At 46.9% G+C, this 19,786-nt stretch overlaps 1 protein-coding gene across 6 annotated transcripts in view; it reads right to left on the reverse strand.

Annotated features, from left to right (window-relative positions):
* The window catches only part of CFAP47 (cilia and flagella associated protein 47), a 1,065,013-nt gene that overhangs the window by 858,588 nt on the left and 186,639 nt on the right, over nt 1-19,786 (reverse strand). For all 6 annotated transcript variants that reach the window (XM_063953487.1, XM_063953488.1, XM_063953489.1 and 3 more), the window contains exons 11-13: nt 17,889-18,111; nt 15,854-16,006; nt 15,536-15,725 (exon numbers count right to left, since the gene is read on the reverse strand). In XM_063953487.1, the coding sequence (XP_063809557.1) occupies nt 15,536-15,725; nt 15,854-16,006; nt 17,889-18,111 (566 nt within the window). The remainder of the gene's footprint in view (nt 1-15,535; nt 15,726-15,853; nt 16,007-17,888; nt 18,112-19,786) is intronic.

Genomic DNA, 19,786 nt, shown 5'->3' on the forward strand with positions numbered 1-19,786 from the left:
TCCAGGCTCGTAATAACCGCCCTGAGCGATTCCATCTTGAACTTGGATCTTCTGATATAAAAGTTCAAGTATTTTAATTTTAAGATGGGTCTCACCGAACCGTTCTGTTTCGGTACCACAACCATTGTGGAATAGTAACCCCTTCCTTGCTGAAGGAGGGGCACCTTGACAATCACTTGTTGTGATTATAGTGTTGAATAGCCACCAACACCGCCTCCCTGGCAGAGGGAGGTGCCGGTAAGGCAGATTTTAGGAAACGGCGGGGGGAAGAACGTCTCGAACTCCAGCCTGTACCCCTGAGATACTACTTGAAGGACCCAGGGATCCATGTGAGAGAGCCCACTGGGCGCTGAAATTTCTGAGACGGGCCCCCACCGTACCCGGGTCCGCCTGAGCAGCCCCAGCGTCATGCTGTGGACTTACCGGACGCAGGGAGGACTTCTGCTCTTGGGAACTAGCTGTGTGCTGCAGCTTTTTCCTCTACCTTTGCCTCTCGGCAGAAAGGATGAGCCTCTAGCCCTCTTGCTTTTCTGGGGCCGAAAGGACTGTACTTGATGATACGGTGCTTTCTTTTGTTGTGGGGTAGCCTGTGGCAAAAAAGTCGATTTCCCAGCAGTAGCTGTGGAAACGAGGTCTGAAAGACCATCCCCAAACAGTTTTACCCCCTTATAGGGCAAAACTTCCATGTGCCGATTCGAGTCGGCATCGCCTGACCATTGCCGAGTCCATAACCCCCGTCTGGCGGCAATGGACCTAGCGCTTATTTTTTATGCCAGCCGGCAAATATCCCTCTGTGCATCACGCATGTATAAGACCACGTCTTTTATATGCTCTATTGTCAGGAAAATATTGTCCCTATCCATAGTTATTTTCCGACAGGGAATCTGACCACGCAGCGGGAGCACTGCACATCCATGCCGAAGCAATGGCTGGTCGCAATATAATGCCCGAGTGTGTGACTATATCTTTCAGGGTAACCCCCTGCTTTTTATCAGCAGGTTCCTTCAGGGCGGCCGTATCCGGAGACGGTAGTGCCACCTTTTCTGATAAGCGTGTAAGCGCTGTATCTACCCTATGGGGTGTTTCCCAACGCGACCTATCCTCTGGCTGGAAAGGGTACGCTGCCAATAACCGTTTAGAAATTATCAATTTCTTACCGGGGGAAGACCACGCTTCCTCACACACCTCATTTAATTTCTCAGATGCAGGAAAAACTACTGGTAGTTTTCTCTCACCAAACATAATACCCTTTTATGTGGTACCTGGGGTATTATCATAAATGTGTAATACATTTTTCATTGCCTCAATCATGTAACGGGTGGACCTATTTGGAGGGTACACTAGTCTCATCGTCGTCGACACTGGAGTCGGTATCCGTGTCGACATCTGTTTCTGCCATCTGAGGTAGCGGGCGTTTTTAGAGCCCCCCATGACATTTGAGACGCTGGAACAGGCACAAGCTGAGTAGCCGGCTGTTCTGTGTCGTCGACCTTTTGTGTAAGGAGTTGACACTTTCACGTAATCCTTCCATAAGTCCAACCACACCGGTGTCGATCCCGCAGGGGGTGACATCACATTTACAGGCATTCGCTCCGCCTCCACATCATTATCCTCCTCATACATGTCGACACAGCCGTACCGACACACAGCACACACACAGGGAATGCTCTGACAGAGGACAGGACCCCACAAAGCCCTTTGGGGAGACAGAGGGAGAGTATGCCAGCACACACCAGGGCGCTATATATCACAGGGATATCACATATAAAGAGTGTTTTCCCTTATAGCTGCCTATATATATTGTATACTGCGCCTAAATTGTGCCCCCCCTCTCTTTTTAACCCTTTCTGTAGTGTATTGACTGCAGGGGAGAGCCAGGGAGCTTCCCTCCAACGGAGCTGTGAGGGAAAAATGGCGCCAGTGTGCTGAAGGAGATAGCTCCGCCCCTTTTTCGCGGACTTTCTCCCGCATTTTTATGGATTCTGGCAGGGGTTAAAAAGCACCTATATAGCCTCTGGGGCTATATATGGTGCCAGTTTGCCAGCCAAGGTGTCAGTATTGCTGCTCAGGGCGCCCCCCCCCCAGCGCCCTGCACCCATCAGTGACCGGAGTGTGAGGTGTGCATGAGGAGCAATGGCGCACAGCTGCAGTGCTGTGCGCTACCTTGGAGAAGACAGAAGTCTTCAGCCGCCGATTTTCCGGAACACCTTCTTGCTTCTGGCTCTGTAAGGAGGACGGCGGCGCGGCTCCGGGAACGGACGACGAGGTCGGGTCCTGTGTTCGATCCCTCTGGAGCTAATGGTGTCCAGTAGCCTAAGAAGCCCAAGCTACCACCACTTAGGTAGGTTCGCTTCTTCTCCCCTTAGTCCCTCGATGCAGTGAGCCTGTTGCCAGCAGGTCTCACTGAAAATAAAAAACCTAACAAACACTTTCTTCCTAGGAGCTCAGGAGAGCCCCTAGTGTGCATCCAGCTCAGCCGGGCACAGAAATCTAACTGAGGCTTGGAGGAGGGTCATAGGGGGAGGAGCCAGTGCACACCAGATAGTCCTAAATCTTTCTTTAGAGTGCCCAGTCTCCTGCGGAGCCCGTCTATTCCCCATGGTCCTTACGGAGTCCCCAGCATCCACTAGGACGTCAGAGAAAATATATTAGAAAAAAACCACACAAAAAATAGTCTCCCTAGATTGCTATATGTAATTATGGTGAGATGTTGGGATGAGACTTTTATGGGTCACTCTCTTTATGGGGAAAGCGGAAGAATCTGTTGCCCTGGGTAGCGATGACCATTGGTACATTACCATTGATGGATAACCTTGATGGTGTAAAATCATTTGTAAGGGAACCATCAATGGTTTAATCCACAGATGGTCACCTTTACTTTAATGTTCAGTGAGTTGTGGGTCAATCAGGGCTCGCGGGGTGTGACTTTGCGGGTGTCAGGGAGCAGAGCTATGCTCCATGTCCTAACACACCTGGAGAAATATTTTTTTGATATCTCTGTATCATCGATGGCGGGAAACCAATAATGGTAAAAGTAGTTACCACTGGTCATACACCATCGATGATTTCAAATCACTGATACTGAAAATTCTATTTTCCCCACTTTGTGCCTTTTGACTCTGAGGGTATGAGAAGCAGTGAGGCTCTTCTCCTTATGGAAGAGGGCACAAATTTAGAGTTTTACAGGGGAGTGCTGAACATCCTAGCACCAGTCCTGGTGACACGCCTCCATTTTGGGAAACTGAGGCCATCGTTGCCCCCTGTCAATCTACTGATGTAGGACAGTTGCAGTATGGTTCTGGTGCATGCACAAAGTACCAAACATTGGTACTTTGCGACATGAGCCTCAGATCCAATGTGATCTGAATTAGGCTAATTGTAATCAGTTCTGATGCAAACATATCTTTCATGACCCTTGTAATTAACAGTAATATATTAACTACAAAACAATTCTTATGTGCAACCATTTTTTTTTTCATCAAAATATTACATGTTCACATAGTTTATGTGTTATGTACCAATCATTTAAAATATTTTTTGTTCATGTTGGTATATTCACAACTGAAACCAAATGTAATTACATTTCTTCAGGACAACATAGTTTGGGAATGGATGTTCACTGCTTTTATGATGCAGGTAAGGAAAGAATACAGATTAAAATATATACCTGTTTTCAACAAAAATGACTTATATCAGTACATAAAATGTTTTGCAAGTTCTAAAATAGTCAAAGTTATAAAATGTGTTCTTGCATTTACTACTACAGGTTGAGTCTCCCTTATCCAAAATGCTTGGGACCAGAGGTATTTTGGATAATAAGAATTTACTTACCGATAATTCTATTTCTCGGAGTCCGTAGTGGATGCTGGGGTTCCTGAAAGGACCATGGGGAATAGCGGCTCCGCAGGAGACAGGGCACAAAAGTAAAGCCTTTACAGGTCAGGTGGTGTGTACTGGCTCCTCCCCCCATGACCCCCCTCCAGACTCCAGCCAGGTACTGTGCCCGGACGAGCGTACACAATAAGGGAGGATTTTGAATCCCGGGTAAGACTCATACCAGCCACACCAATCACACCGTACAACTTGTGATCTAAACCCAGTTAACAGTATGATAACAGAGGAGCCTCTGAAAGATGGCTTCCTAAACAATAACCCGAATTAGTTAACAATAACTATGTACAAGTATTGCAGATAATCCGCACTTGGGATGGGCGCCCAGCATCCACTACGGACTCCGAGAAATAGAATTATCGGTAAGTAAATTCTTATTTTCTCTATCGTCCTAAGTGGATGCTGGGGTTCCTGAAAGGACCATGGGGATTATACCAAAGCTCCCAAACGGGCGGGAGAGTGCGGATGACTCTGCAGCACCGAATGAGAGAACTCCAGGTCCTCTTTTGCCAGGGTATCAAATTTGTAAAATTTTACAAACGTGTTCTCCCCTGACCACGTAGCTGCTCGGCAGAGTTGTAATGCCGAGACCCCTCGGGCAGCCGCCCAAGATGAGCCCACCTTCCTTGTGAAATGGGCCTTAACAGATTTAGGCTGTGGCAGGCCTGCCACAGAATGTGCAAGTTGAATTGTGTTACAAATCCAACGAGCAATCGACTGCTTAGAAGCAGGAGCACCCAACTTGTTGGGTGCATACAGTATAAACAGCGAGTCAGATTTTCTGACTCCAGCCGTCCTTGAAATATATATTTTTAAGGCTCTGACAACGTCTAACAACTTGGAGTCCTCCAAGTCGTCTGTAGCCGCAGGCACTACAATAGGCTGGTTCAGGTGAAACGCTGATACCACCTTAGGGAGAAAATGCGAACGCGTCCGCAGCTCTGCCCTATCCGAATGGAAAATTAAATAAGGGCTTTTATAAGATAAAGCCGCCAGTTCAGATACTCTCCTGGCCGAAGCCAGGGCCAGTAACATAGTCACTTTCCATGTGAGATATTTCAAATCCACATTCTTTAGTGGTTCAAACCAATGGGATTTGAGGAAATCTAAAACTACATTTAGATCCCACGGTGCCACCGGAGGCACCACAGGAGGCTGTATATGCAGTACTCCTTTGACAAAAGTCTGGACCTCAGGGACTGAGGCCAATTCTTTTTGGAAGAATATTGACAGGGCCGAAATTTGAACCTTTATAGATCCCAATTTGAGACCCATAGACAATCCTGATTGCAGGAAATGTAGGAAACGACCCAGTTGAAATTCCTCCGTCGGAGCACTCCGATCCTCGCACCACGCAACATATTTTCGCCAAATACGGTGATAATGTTTCGCGGTGACTTCCTTCCTTGCCTTTATCAAGGTAGGAATGACTTCTTCTGGAATGCCTTTTCCTTTTAGGATCTGGCGTTCAACCGCCATGCCGTCAAACGCAGCCGCGGTAAGTCTTGAAAGAGACACGGACCCTGCTGGAGCAGATCCCTTCTCAGAGGTAGAGGCCACGGCTCGTCCGTGACCATCTCTTGAAGTTCCGGGTACCAAGTCCTTCTTGGCCAATCCGGAGCCACTAGTATCGTTCTTACTCCTCTTCGCCGTATAATTCTCAATACCTTTGGTATGAGAGGCAGAGGAGGAAACACATACACCGACTGATACACCCAAGGTGTTACCAGCGCGTCCACAGCTATTGCCTGCGGATCTCTTGACCTGGCGCAATACCTGTCCAGTTTTTTGTTGAGGCGAGACGCCATCATGTCCACCATTGGTTTTTCCCAACGGTTTATTAGCATGTGAAAAACTTCTGGATGAAGTCCCCACTCTCCCGGGTGAAGATCGTGTCTGCTGAGGAAGTCTGCTTCCCAGTTGTCCACGCCCGGGATGAATACTGCTGACAAAGCTATCACGTGATTCTCCGCCCAGCGAAGGATCCTGGCAGCTTCTGCCATTGCACTCCTGCTTCTTGTGCCGCCCTGTCTGTTTACATGGGCGACTGCCGTGATGTTGTCCGACTGGATCAACACCGGTCTTCCTTGAAGCAGAGGTTCCGCCTGGCTTAGAGCATTGTAGATCGCTCTTAGTTCCAGAATGTTTATGTGAAGAGACTTTTCCAGGCTCGTCCACACTCCCTGGAAGTTTCTTCCCTGTGTGACTGCTCCCCAGCCTCTCAGGCTGGCGTCCGTGGTCACCAGGATCCAATCCTGTATGCCGAATCTGCGGCCCTCCAATAGATGAGCCTCCTGCAACCACCACAGGAGAGATACCCTTGTCCTTGGCGACAGGGTTATCCGCAGGTGCATCTGAAGATGCGACCCTGACCATTTGTCCAACCGATCCCTTTGAAAAATTCTTGCATGGAATCTGCCGAACGGAATTGCTTCGTAAGAAGCTACCATTTTTCCCAGGACTCTTGTGCATTGATGTACAGACACCTTTCCTGGTTTTAGGAGGTTCCTGACCAGGTCGGATAACTCCTTGGCTTTTTCCTCGGGAAGAAAAACCTTTTTCTGAACTGTGTCCAGAATCATCCCCAGGAACAGCAGACGAGTTGTCGGCATTAATTGGGATTTTGGAATATTCAGAATCCATCCGTGCTGCTTTAGCACCTCTTGAGATAGTGCTAATCCCATCTATAGCTGTTCTCTGGACCTTGCCCTTATTAGGAGATCGTCCAAGTATGGGATAATTAATACGCCTTTTCTTCGAAGAAGAATCATCATCTCGGCCATTACCTTTGTAAAGACCCGAGGTGCCGTGGACAACCCAAACGGCAGCGTCTGAAACTGATAGTGACAGTTTTGTACAACGAACCTGAGGTACCCCTGGTGTGAGGGGTAAATTGGAACGTGGAGATACGCATCCTTGATGTCCAAGGATACCATAAAATCCCCTTCTTCCAGGTTCGCTATCACTGCTCTGAGTGACTCCATCTTGAACTTGAACTTCTTTATGTACAGGTTCAAGGACTTCAGATTTAGAATAGGCCTTACCGAGCCATCCGGCTTCGGTACCACAAATAGAGTGGAATAATACCCCTTCCCTTGCTGTAGAAGAGGTACCTTGACTATCACCTGCTGAGAGTACAGCTTGTGAATGGCTTCCAAAACCGTCTCCCTTTCGGAGGGGGACGTTGGTAAAGCAGACTTCAGGAAACGGCGAGGTGGAGACGTCTCTAATTCCAACCTGTACCCCTGAGAAATTATCTGCAGGATCCAGGGATCTACCTGCGAGTGAGCCCACTGCGCGCTGTAATTCTTGAGACGACCGCCTACCGCCCCCGAGTCCGCTTGAGAAGCCCCAGCGTCATGCTGAGGCTTTTGTAGAAGCCGGGGAGGGCTTCTGTTCCTGGGAAGGAGCTGCCTGTTGCTGTCTCTTCCCTCGTCCTCTGCCTCGTGGCAGATATGAATAGCCCTTTGCTCTCTTGTTTTTAAAGGAACGAAAGGGCTGCGGTTGAAAGGTCGGTGCCTTTTTCTGTTGGGGAGTGACTTGAGGTAGAAAGGTGGATTTCCCGGCCGTAGCCGTGGCCACCAAATCCGATAGACCGACCCCAAATAACTCCTCCCCCTTATACGGCAAAACTTCCATATGCCGTTTTGAATCCGCATCGCCTGTCCACTGTCGTGTCCATAAAGCTCTTCTGGCCGAAATGGACATAGCACTTACCCGTGATGCCAGTGTGCAGATATCTCTCTGTGCATCACGCATATAAAGAAAAGCATCCTTTATTTGTTCTAACGACAGTAAAATATTGTCCCTGTCCAGGGTATCAATATTTTCGATCAGGGACTCTGACCAAACTACCCCAGCACTGCACATCCAGGCAGTCGCAATAGCTGGTCGTAGTATAACACCTGCATGTGTGTATATACTTTTTTGGATATTTTCCATCCTCCTATCTGATGGATCTTTAAGTGCGGCCGTCTCAGGAGAGGGTAACGCCACTTGTTTTGATAAGCGTGTTAGCGCTTTGTCCACCCTAGGAGGTGTTTCCCAGCGCTCCCTAACCTCTGGTGGGAAAGGGTATAAAGCCAATAACTTCTTTGAAATTAGCAGTTTTTTATCGGGGGCAACCCACGCTTCATCACACACGTCATTTAATTCTTCTGATTCGGGAAAAACTACTGGTAGTTTTTTCACACCCCACATAATACCCTGTTTAGTGGTACCTGTAGTATCAGCTAACTGTAACGCCTCCTTCATTGCCAAAATCATATAACGTGTGGCCCTACTGGAAAATACGGTTGATTCGTCGCCCTCACCACTGGAATCAGTGCCTGTGTCTGGGTCTGTGTCGACCGACTGAGGCAAAGGGCGTTTTACAGCCCCTGACGGTGCTTGAGGCGCCTGGACAGGCACTAATTGATTGTCCGGCCGCCTCATGTCGGCAAACGACTGCTTAAGCGAGTTGACGCTATCCCGTAATTCCACAAATAAAGGCATCCATTCCGGTGTCGACTCCCTAGGGGGTGACATCCTCATATTTGGCAATTGCTCCGCCTCCACACCAATATCGTCCTCATACATGTCGACACACACGTACCGACACACAGCAGACACACAGGGAATGCTCTATACGAAGACAGGACCCACTAGCCCTTTGGGGAGACAGAGGGAGAGTCTGCCAGCACACACCAAAAAGCGCTATATATGACAGGGATAGCCTTATGATTAAGTGCTCCCTTATAGCTGCTTTTTATATAAATATATAGCCATTAATATGCCCCCCCTCTCTGTTTTACCCTGTTTCTGTAGTGCAGTGCAGGGGAGAGACCTGGGAGCCGTCCTGACCAGCGGAGCTGTGACAGAAAATGGCGCCGTGTGCTGAGGAGATAGGCCCCGCCCCTTTTTCGGCGGGCTCGTCTCCCGCTATTTAGTACATTTAGGCAGGGGTAAATATCTCCATATAGCCTCTGGGGGCTATATGTGAGGTATTTTTTGCCTTTTAAAAGGTTTTCATTTGCCTCCCAGGGCGCCCCCCCCCAGCGCCCTGCACCCTCAGTGACTGTGCTGAGAGGAAAATGGCGCACAGCTGCAGTGCTGTGCGCTACCTTAGAAGACTGCTGGAGTCTTCAGCCGCCGATTCTGGACCTCTTCTTGCTTCAGCATCTGCGAGGGGGCCGGCGGCGCGGCTCCGGTGACCATCCAGGCTGTACCTGTGATCGTCCCTCTGGAGCTTCATGTCCAGTAGCCAAGAAGCCAATCCATCCTGCACGCAGGTGAGTTCACTTCTTCTCCCCTCTGTCCCTCGTTGCAGTGATCCTGTTGCCAGCAGGAATCACTGTAAAATAAAAAACCTAAGCTAAACTGTCTAAGCAGCTCTTTATGAGAGCCACCTAGAATTGCACCCTTCTCGGCCGGGCACAAAAATCTAACTGGAGGGGGGTCATGGGGGGAGGAGCCAGTACACACCACCTGACCTGTAAAGGCTTTACTTTTGTGCCCTGTCTCCTGCGGAGCCGCTATTCCCCATGGTCCTTTCAGGAACCCCAGCATCCACTTAGGACGATAGAGAAATGGGATTTTTCCGTATTTTGGAATAATTGCATACCATAATGAGATATCCTAGTGATGGGACCTAAATCTAAGCACAGAATGCATTTGTTACATATACACCTTATACACACAGCCTGAAGGTCATTTTAGCCAAAAAAAATTGTAACTTTGTGCATTGAACAAAGTGGGGTATATTTACTAAGATTCGTAATTTCCGAAAATAGGTCAAAGTTCAATCACGAATGACATCGGCAGTGTAATACTGCAACTTTTTGAATTGATTACGACTAATTTACTAAGCTGTCGTATTCGTATTTTTCTTTGCTTCCGATGTCGATGTCATTCGTGTTTTTTTACCTAATTTGACGGCAGTGATTAGCAAAACACTGCCGTTTTTTTTTACAATCAATCTCGGCCGGATCTGTGTGATCCGTGCTGGGGTTCGTATTTTTTTTTTTTTTTAAATTAAACAAAGTAAAATCCTATAAAAAATTGCGTGGGGTCCCCCCTCCTAAGCATAACCAGCCTCGGGCTCTTTGAGCCGATCCTGGTTGCAGAAATATGGGGAAAAAAATGACAGGGGTTCCCCCATATTTAAGCAACCAGCATCGGGCTCTGCGCCTGGTCCTGGTCCCAAAAATACGGGGGACAAAAAGAGTAGGGGTCCCCCGTATTTTTAAAACCAGCACCGGGCTCCACTAGCTGGACAGATAATGCCACAGCCGGGGGTCACTTTTATATAGTGCCCTGCGGCCGTGGCATCAAAAATCCAACTAGTCACCCCTGGCCGGGGTACCCTGGGGGAGTGGGGACCCCTTCAATCAAGGGGTCCCCCCCCCCCAGCCACCCAAGGGCCAGGGGTGAAGCCCGAGGCTGTCCCCCCCATCCAATGGGCTGCGGATGGGAGGGCTGATAGCCTTTGTTGTAAAATAAAAGATATTGTTTTTAGTAGCAGTACTACAAGTCCCAGCAAGCCTCCCCCGCATGCTTGTACTTGGAGAACCACAAGTACCAGCATGCGGCGGAAAAACGGGCCCGCTGGTACCTGTAGTACTACCACTAAAAAAATACCCAAAAAAACACAAGACACACACACCGTGAAAGTATAATTTTATTACATACATACACACATACATACATACTTACCTTATGTTCCCACGCAGGTCGGTCCTCTTCTCCAGTAGAATCCAAGGGGTACCTGTTGAAGAAATTCTACTCACCAGATCCAGTGGTCCAGGCTCCTCTGCAAATCCAGGGATAATCCACGTACTTGAATAAAACAAAAAAACGGTTGCCCGACCACGAACTGAAAGGTGACCCATGTTTGCACATGGGTCACCTTTCCACGAATGCCAGAAACCCACTTTGCCTTCTGGCTAAGTGGGTTTCTTCAGCCAATCAGGGAGTGCCACGTTGTAGCACTCTCCTGATCAGCTGTGTGCTGCTGTCCTCACTGACAGGCAGCACGCGGCAGTGTTACAATGTAGCGCCTATGCGCTACATTGTAACCAATGATGGGAACTTTCTGCTCAGCGGTGACGTCACTTTAGGTCAACCGCAGGGCAGAAAGTTCCCATCATTGGTTACAATGTAGCGCATAGGCGCTACATTGTAACACTGCCGCGTGCTGCCTGTCAGTGAGGACAGCAGCACACAGCTGATCAGGAGAGTGCTACAACGTGGCACTCCCTGATTGGCTGAAGAAACCCACTTAGCCAGAAGGCAAAGTGGGTTTCTGGCATTCGTGGAAAGGTGACCCATGTGCAAACATGGGTCACCTTTCAGTTCGTGGTCGGGCAACCGTTTTTTTGTTTTATTCAAGTACGTGGATTATCCCTGGATTTGCAGAGGAGCCTGGACCACTGGATCTGGTGAGTAGAATTTCTTCAACAGGTACCCCTTGGATTCTACTGGAGAAGAGGACCGACCTGCGTGGGAACATAAGGTAAGTATGTATGTATGTGTGTATGTATGTAATAAAATTATACTTTCACGGTGTGTGTGTCTTGTGTTTTTTGGGGTATTTTTTTAGTGGTAGTACTACAGGTACCAGCGGGCCCGTTTTTCCGCCGCATGCTGGTACTTGTGGTTCTCCAAGTACAAGCATGCGGGGGAGGCTTGCTGGGACTTGTAGTACTGCTACTAAAAACAATATCTTTTATTTTACAACAAAGGCTATCAGCCCTCCCATCCGCAGCCCATTGGATGGGGGGGGACAGCCTCGGGCTTCACCCCTGGCCCTTGGGTGGCTGGGGGGGGGGGACCCCTTGATTGAAGGGGTCCCCACTCCCCCAGGGTACCCCGGCCAGGGGTGACTAGTTGGATTTTTGATGCCACGGCCGCAGGGCGCTGTATAAAAGTGACCCCCGGCTGTGGCATTATCTGTCCAGCTAGTGGAGCCCGGTGCTGGTTTTAAAAATACGGGGGACCCCTACTCTTTTTGTCCCCCGTATTTTTGGGACCAGGACCAGGCGCAGAGCCCGATGCTGGTTGCTTAAATATGGGGGAACCCCTGTCATTTTTTTTCCCATATTTCTGCAACCAGGATCGGCTCAAAGAGCCCGAGGCTGGTTATGCTTAGGAGGGGGGACCCCACGCAATTTTTTTTGGCAAAAAAAAGCACTTTCCAACCCCTTCCCACTGATATACATGCACGGATCTCATGGATCCCTGCATGCATCTCAAATCACGAATAAAAAAAGCAGGTCTGTTTTTTTTTAGGACTTTTTTACGAATTGTAATTTTTCACGGCAGTGGGGTATATTTACTAAGATTCGTAATTTCCGAAAATAGGTCAAAGTTCAATCACGAATGACATCGGCAGTGTAAAACTGCAACTTTTTGAATTGATTACGACTAATTTACTAAGCGGTCGTATTCGTATTTTTCTTTGCTTCCGATGTCGATGTCATTCGTGTTTTTTTACCTAATTTGACGGCAGTGATTAGCAAAACACTGCCGTTTTTTTTACAATCAATCTCGGCCGGATCTGTGTGATCCGTGCTGGGGTTCGTATTTTTTTTTTTTTTTAAATTAAACAAAGTAAAATCCTAAAAAAAATTGCGTGGGGTCCCCCCTCCTAAGCATAACCAGCCTCGGGCTCTTTGAGCCGATCCTGGTTGCAGAAATATGGGGAAAAAAATGACAGGGGTTCCCCCATATTTAAGCAACCAGCATCGGGCTCTGCGCCTGGTCCTGGTCCCAAAAATACGGGGGACAAAAAGAGTAGGGGTCCCCCGTATTTTTAAAACCAGCACCGGGCTCCACTAGCTGGACAGATAATGCCACAGCCGGGGGTCACTTTTATACAGCGCCCTGCGGCCGTGGCATCAAAAATCCAACTAGTCTCCCCTGGCCGGGGTACCCTGGGGGAGTGGGGACCCCTTCAATCAAGGGGTCCCCCCCCCCCAGCCACCCAAGGGCCAGGGGTGAAGCCCGAGGCTGTCCCCCCCCATCCAATGGGCTGCGGATGGGAGGGCTGATAGCCTTTGTTGTAAAATAAAAGATATTGTTTTTAGTAGCAGTACTACAAGTCCCAGCAAGCCTCCCCCGCATGCTTGTACTTGGAGAACCACAAGTACCAGCATGCGGCGGAAAAACGGGCCCGCTGGTACCTGTAGTATTACCACTAAAAAAATACCCAAAAAAACACAAGACACACACACCGTGAAAGTATAATTTTATTACATACATACACACATACATACATACTTACCTTATGTTCCCACGCAGGTCGGTCCTCTTCTCCAGTAGAATCCAAGGGGTACCTGTTGAAGAAATTCTACTCACCAGATCCAGTGGTCCAGGCTCCTCGGCAAATCCAGGGATAATCCACGTACTTGAATAAAACAAAAAAACGGCTGCCCGACCACGAACTGAAAGGTGACCCATGTTTGCACATGGGTCACCTTTCCACGAATGCCAGAAACCCACTTTGCCTTCTGGCTAAGTGGGTTTCTTCAGCCAATCAGGGAGTGCCACGTTGTAGCACTCTCCTGATCAGCTGTGTGCTGCTGTCCTCACTGACAGGCAGCACGCGGCAGTGTTACAATGTAGCGCCTATGCGCTACATTGTAACCAATGATGGGAACTTTCTGCTCAGCGGTGACGTCACTTTAGGTCAACCGCAGGGCAGAAAGTTCCCATCATTGGTTACAATGTAGCGCATAGGCGCTACATTGTAACACTGCCGCGTGCTGCCTGTCAGTGAGGACAGCAGCACACAGCTGATCAGGAGAGTGCTACAACGTGGCACTCCCTGATTGGCTGAAGAAACCCACTTAGCCAGAAGGCAAAGTGGGTTTCTGGCATTCGTGGAAAGGTGACCCATGTGCAAACATGGGTCACCTTTCAGTTCGTGGTCGGGCAGCCGTTTTTTTGTTTTATTCAAGTACGTGGATTATCCCTGGATTTGCCGAGGAGCCTGGACCACTGGATCTGGTGAGTAGAATTTCTTCAACAGGTACCCCTTGGATTCTACTGGAGAAGAGGACCGACCTGCGTGGGAACATAAGGTAAGTATGTATGTATGTGTGTATGTATGTAATAAAATTATACTTTCACGGTGTGTGTGTCTTGTGTTTTTTTGGGTATTTTTTTAGTGGTAGTACTACAGGTACCAGCGGGCCCGTTTTTCCGCCGCATGCTGGTACTTGTGGTTCTCCAAGTACAAGCATGCGGGGGAGGCTTGCTGGGACTTGTAGTACTGCTACTAAAAACAATATCTTTTATTTTACAACAAAGGCTATCAGCCCTCCCATCCGCAGCCCATTGGATGGGGGGGGACAGCCTCGGGCTTCACCCCTGGCCCTTGGGTGGCTGGGGGGGGGGACCCCTTGATTGAAGGGGTCCCCACTCCCCCAGGGTACCCCGGCCAGGAGTGACTAGTTGGATTTTTGATGCCACGGCCGCAGAGCACTATATAAAAGTGACCCCCGGCTGTGGCATTATCTGTCCAGCTAGTGGAGCCCGGTGCTGGTTTTAAAAATACGGGGGACCCCTACTCTTTTTGTCCCCCGTATTTTTGGGACCAGGACCAGGCGCCGAGCCCGATGCTGGTTGCTTAAATATGGGGGAACCCCTGTCATTTTTTTTCCCATATTTCTGCAACCAGGATCGGCTCAAAGAGCCCGAGGCTGGTTATGCTTAGGAGGGGGGACCCCACGCAATTTTTTTTGGCAAAAAAAAGCACTTTCCAACCCCTTCCCACTGATATACATGCACGGATCTCATGGATCCCTGCATGCATCTCAAATCACGAATAAAAAAAGCAGGTCTGTTTTTTTTTAGGACTTTTTTACGAATTGTAATTTTTCACGGCAGTGTTTTGGGTTTTTTTGCTTTGCACTTCTTAGTAAATGACCGAGATTCATACTTAAACAGGCGTAATTTGACCGATGGTGTATTCATTCGTAATTTTTTACCTGAACTAGAAAAAAATTACGAATGCCCTCATCACTGCCGTGATTAGTGTTTAGTAAATGACCGAGATTGACCGAGATGACACTTTGATGAAAAAACGGCATCTCGGTCAAAATCGGGAGCTTAGTAAATATACCCCAGTGTTTTGGGTTTTTTTGCTTTGCACTTCTTAGTAAATGACCGAGATTCATACTTAAACAGGCGTAATTTGACCGATGGTGTATTCATTCGTAATTTTTTACCTGAACTAGAAAAAAATTACGAATGCCCTCATCACTGCCGTGATTAGTGTTTAGTAAATGACCGAGATTGACCGAGATGACACTTTGAAGAAAAAACGGCATCTCGGTCAAAATCGGGAGCTTAGTAAATATACCCCAGTGTGTCTACATTCACACAATTCATTTATGTTTCATATACACCTTATACACACAGCCTGTAGGTCATTTAATACAAAATTTTTAATAACTGTGTGTATTAAACAAAGTTTGTGTACATTGAGCCATCAAAAAACAAAGGTTTCACTATCTCACTCTCGCGCAAAAAAGTCCGTATTTCGGAATATTCCGTATTTCGGAATATTTGGATATGGGATACTCAACCTGTAAATACAATGCTACCTTAAAGTGTATAGTAAATATACAGTTTCTCATAGTTGAAGATGTATGGTACTTACTTCTCGTGTTACAGATCTAGACACACCAGCAACTAGCTTGCTAGTAGTCAGCAGGCCGTCCTTAATCATTGGAACAGTTTTAGTCTTCTGTGGCTTGGAAATGCATTCAGCAACTGAAACACTAGGTGGCCGAAGGCCTGCTGCTGGTGTAATACCAATATCTACATCATTGTTTACTTCATGAAATTCCCTACAAAATAAAACAGATATGCTGGGGAACACATTTGATAAAGAAACAGAAAGTGTACTGTGACATGCCATGGAATGATATGACATACGACAGCATCAATTAGGATTTTTCACTGCAGCAAAACACACCTATCCTTTTCTTCTTTAAGACGCCATTCTCTCCTGCTTTTTATATAATCAGCATAATAGTCCTTGTGAGTTTGTTTTAGCTTTTCTTCATCTTCTGTGTGTGCATAATCTGGATCCACATAGTTGTATCTCTCAGTTTTGGTGAAAATAGTCCTAGTTTTTGTGAATATATAAAAAATAAATAAACATTTCAGAGAAATACAACTTTTACCAAGTGTACTAAAGGTACTGTGTGATGTAACATGTGATTGGGAATCTTCTATAATAATTTCATAAGGTCTGTCCTGTCTCCTGAATGTACGTGCAGTTGAAGCCAGGGTATGCGCCTCAAAAGCTCCCACTGAGTGGGAGACAGGACAGACCTAGTGCTACAGGACCCTGCTGGCCACCAGGGGTAGGGTAAGAAAGTGAGCAGGTGGGGGTCAGGGTGGGAATGAGCCGAGCATTAGAGGTGGTCAGGACAGGATGGAGTGGAGGGGGTGGACTGAGCTACTTTTACAATAATGCAGACAGGTTCTGAATGCTATATTCTGTACTTACATGTTACATACTGTACATCTATTGTTGTCCATCTGCACTCGAATGGGCCAACCAATTTAATGGTTTGGTAAGTGTTGTGAACAAATGATGTGTATACACAATACCAATCCACCGCCCGACATGCCTGGCCACAGGAAACGCTAGTGAAGTCATGGTCAGCAGTTCCTGCGACTGGCATATGGGTCTACCTGTACACACAGATGTAACAATAAGGGCCGTATGTAGTGAAGTCTGAGTTTGCCAGCTATGCGGGATGCCAGGTGATTTTTTTTTAAAGGGGCAGTCATGTACAAGGCGAAACCATGAATTGTACATGGTTGCCCCTTTAAAAAAAGCCACAGTTTGGCCAGCTTCCCACATGCCTTGCGCATTTATAAAAAGACGGGGTCCAGCAGACATCCTGAACGGCCGCTGAACTCAGTCTTCATTACATCCCGCCCCTATATCTGCAAGATATATCGACATCTGCTGTGTTGCACAGCAGACATGATACAGTATGTCTGCGTACGGCATATTGGGTGTACACACAAGCCGACGACCGGTAAGATATATTGTTTGTGAACTGTAGGAACAATATATCACATAGTGTGTGAACAGTTTTCGAGCCAAACATTAGGCAGCTGTTCTGTCGTGTCACTATAGTAAGATACGGATATATTTTTGGAACTAGAAGACTAAAAGTTGAAGCTGAGGGACTATTTCTAGTCAAGCACATGCGTACAGTATTTGCTTTATTAATTTGATCAAATTCTGTGACTACTGCACAGATTGTGACTCCATACTAAATGTATCCCAAAACTGCGTTGCTGCATCTGACTGGGCTTCACCCAACAGAATGGAAAACCAGGTTGACGAACATCCTCCATCAGTGCATTTGTTTTGTTATCATCCATCTTGGCCACCTTTCAATGACAATTTCCATATCTGTGTAATTTGGCTACAACATTTTGTATACTATGTTAAGCATTTGTTTAATGCTTGTATTATTTTAATGATTTAGGTAATAACATTGCATAGCAATAATTTATTCCAGACACAGGTACTGTAAATCACAGATCACATAAATGAGTTCCTCCAGATATAGGTACTGTTATTCAAAGAAGAAAAACAGAGTTAGCCTTTTACTTCTCATCAAATTCATGTTAGTTAACTTGTATCTGTCAAGAAGATGGGAGCAACAGAATCAGAACTTTGAAAGAAATTGCTTCTACTGTAGCTGACAATTCAACATGGATGAGTGAAAAGCATCAAAGTGCACGATAGATAATTGATATTTATAAAGCTGTACACTAAAACAGCACAGGTATCAAGTTTAAAAGCCTGCAAACATTCATCAATAAAAGGTAGGATCTGTTTTTACTACTTTTCTCCATTTAAAGACCATAAATATTATGACATTTATAGTCTTAAAATAGATAAAAGCAATGAAAAGACATCCTACTTTTACAGTGACATACATTCTATTTCCATATTATAAACAATGCATTCATTATACCTGTACTGTGTTTTGCGGTCACTTGGTCGTATGCTTGCGGCTCGATCATTTGGAAATGCCATCAGTACATCTTTGTCTTCACTAATTGAATGCTGGTGATCATGTATTTTTGTTTTAGCTGCATTTAAAGTGGCTATGCTTGTGGATCCAGTAAACATTGCTGTCTCCTGTGCTGTTGCTTGGACAAACTGTCCAGTGGGATTAGAAACTAGAGGGGTTATGCCTGCATTTCAAAAATAAACAATGGATTAGAAAAATGCTATTTGCCATATACATACGTACTAGGATTGTACTGCCATCCTTCCCAAGACAAAAAAAGTTTTTAGCATCAAAACTAAAATTGATATCTACTGCTGAAATAAAGCATCTACTGCTGAAATATAGTAAAAATAAGAATTTACTTACCGATAATTCTATTTCTCGTAGTCCGTAGTGGATGCTGGGGACTCCGTAAGGACCATGGGGGATAGCGGCTCCGCAGGAGACTGGGCACAAAAGAAAAGCTTTAGAACTACCTGGTGTGCACTGGCTCCTCCCCCTATGACCCTCCTCCAAGCCTCAGTTAGGATACTGTGCCCGGACGAGCGTACACAATAAGGAAGGATTTTGAATCCCGGGTAAGACTCATACCAGCCACACCAATCACACCGTACAACTCGTGATCTAAACCCAGTTAACAGCATGATAACAGAGGAGCCTCTAGAAAAGATGGCTCACTACAGCAATAACCCGATTTTTTGGTAACAATAACTATGTACCAGTATTGCAGACAATCCGCACTTGGGATGGGCGCCCAGCATCCACTACGGACTACGAGAAATAGAATTATCGGTAAGTAAATTCTTATTTTCTCTAACGTCCTAAGTGGATGCTGGGGACTCCGTAAGGACCATGGGGATTATACCAAAGCTCCCAAACGGGCGGGAGAGTGCGGATGACTCTGCAGCACCAAATGAGAGAACTCCAGGTCCTCCTCAGCCAGGGTATCAATTTTGTAGAATTTTACAAACGTATTTGCTCCTGACCAAGTAGCTGCTCGGCAAAGTTGTAAAGCCGAGACCCCTCGGGCAGCCGCCCAAGATGAGCCCATCTTCCTTGTGGAGTGGGCATTTACAGATTTTTGGCTGTGGCAGGCCTGCCACAGAATGTGCAAGCTGAATTGTACTACAAATCCAACGAGCAATAGTCTGCTTAGAAGCAGGAGCACCCAGCTTGTTGGGTGCATACAGGATAAACAGCGAGTCAGATTTTCTGACTCCAGCCGTCCTGGAAATATATATTTTCAGGGCCCTGACAATGTCTAGCAACTTGGAGTCCACCAAGTCCCTAGTAGCCGCAGGCACCACAATAGGTTGGTTCAGGTGAAACGCTGAAACCACCTTAGGGAGAAACTGAGGACGAGTCCTCAATTCCGCCCTGTCCGAATGGAAAATCAGATAAGGGCTTTTACAGGATAAAGCCGCCAATTCTGACACGCGCCTGGCCCAGGCCAGGGCCAACAGCATGACCACTTTCCATGTGAGATATTTTAACTCCACAGATTTAAGTGGTTCAAACCAATGTGACTTTTTGGAACCCAAAAACTACATTGAGATCCCAAGGTGCCACTGGAGGCACAAAAGGAGGCTGTATATGCAGTACCCCTTTTACAACATCTGAACTTCAGGGACTGAAGCTAGTTCTTTTTGGAAGAAAATTGACAGGGCCGAAATTTGAACCTTAATGGACCCCAATTTCAGGCCCATAGACACTCCTGTTTGCAGGAAATGTAGGAATCGACCCAGTTGAATTTCCTCCGTCGGGCCTTACTGGCCTCGCACCACGCAACATATTTTCGCCAAATGCGGTGATAATGTTTTTCGGTTACATCCTTCCTGGCTTTGATCAGGATAGGGATG

The sequence above is a fragment of the Pseudophryne corroboree genome, chromosome 2, assembly GCF_028390025.1.
Source record: "Pseudophryne corroboree isolate aPseCor3 chromosome 2, aPseCor3.hap2, whole genome shotgun sequence".
NCBI lineage: Eukaryota > Metazoa > Chordata > Amphibia > Anura > Myobatrachidae > Pseudophryne > Pseudophryne corroboree.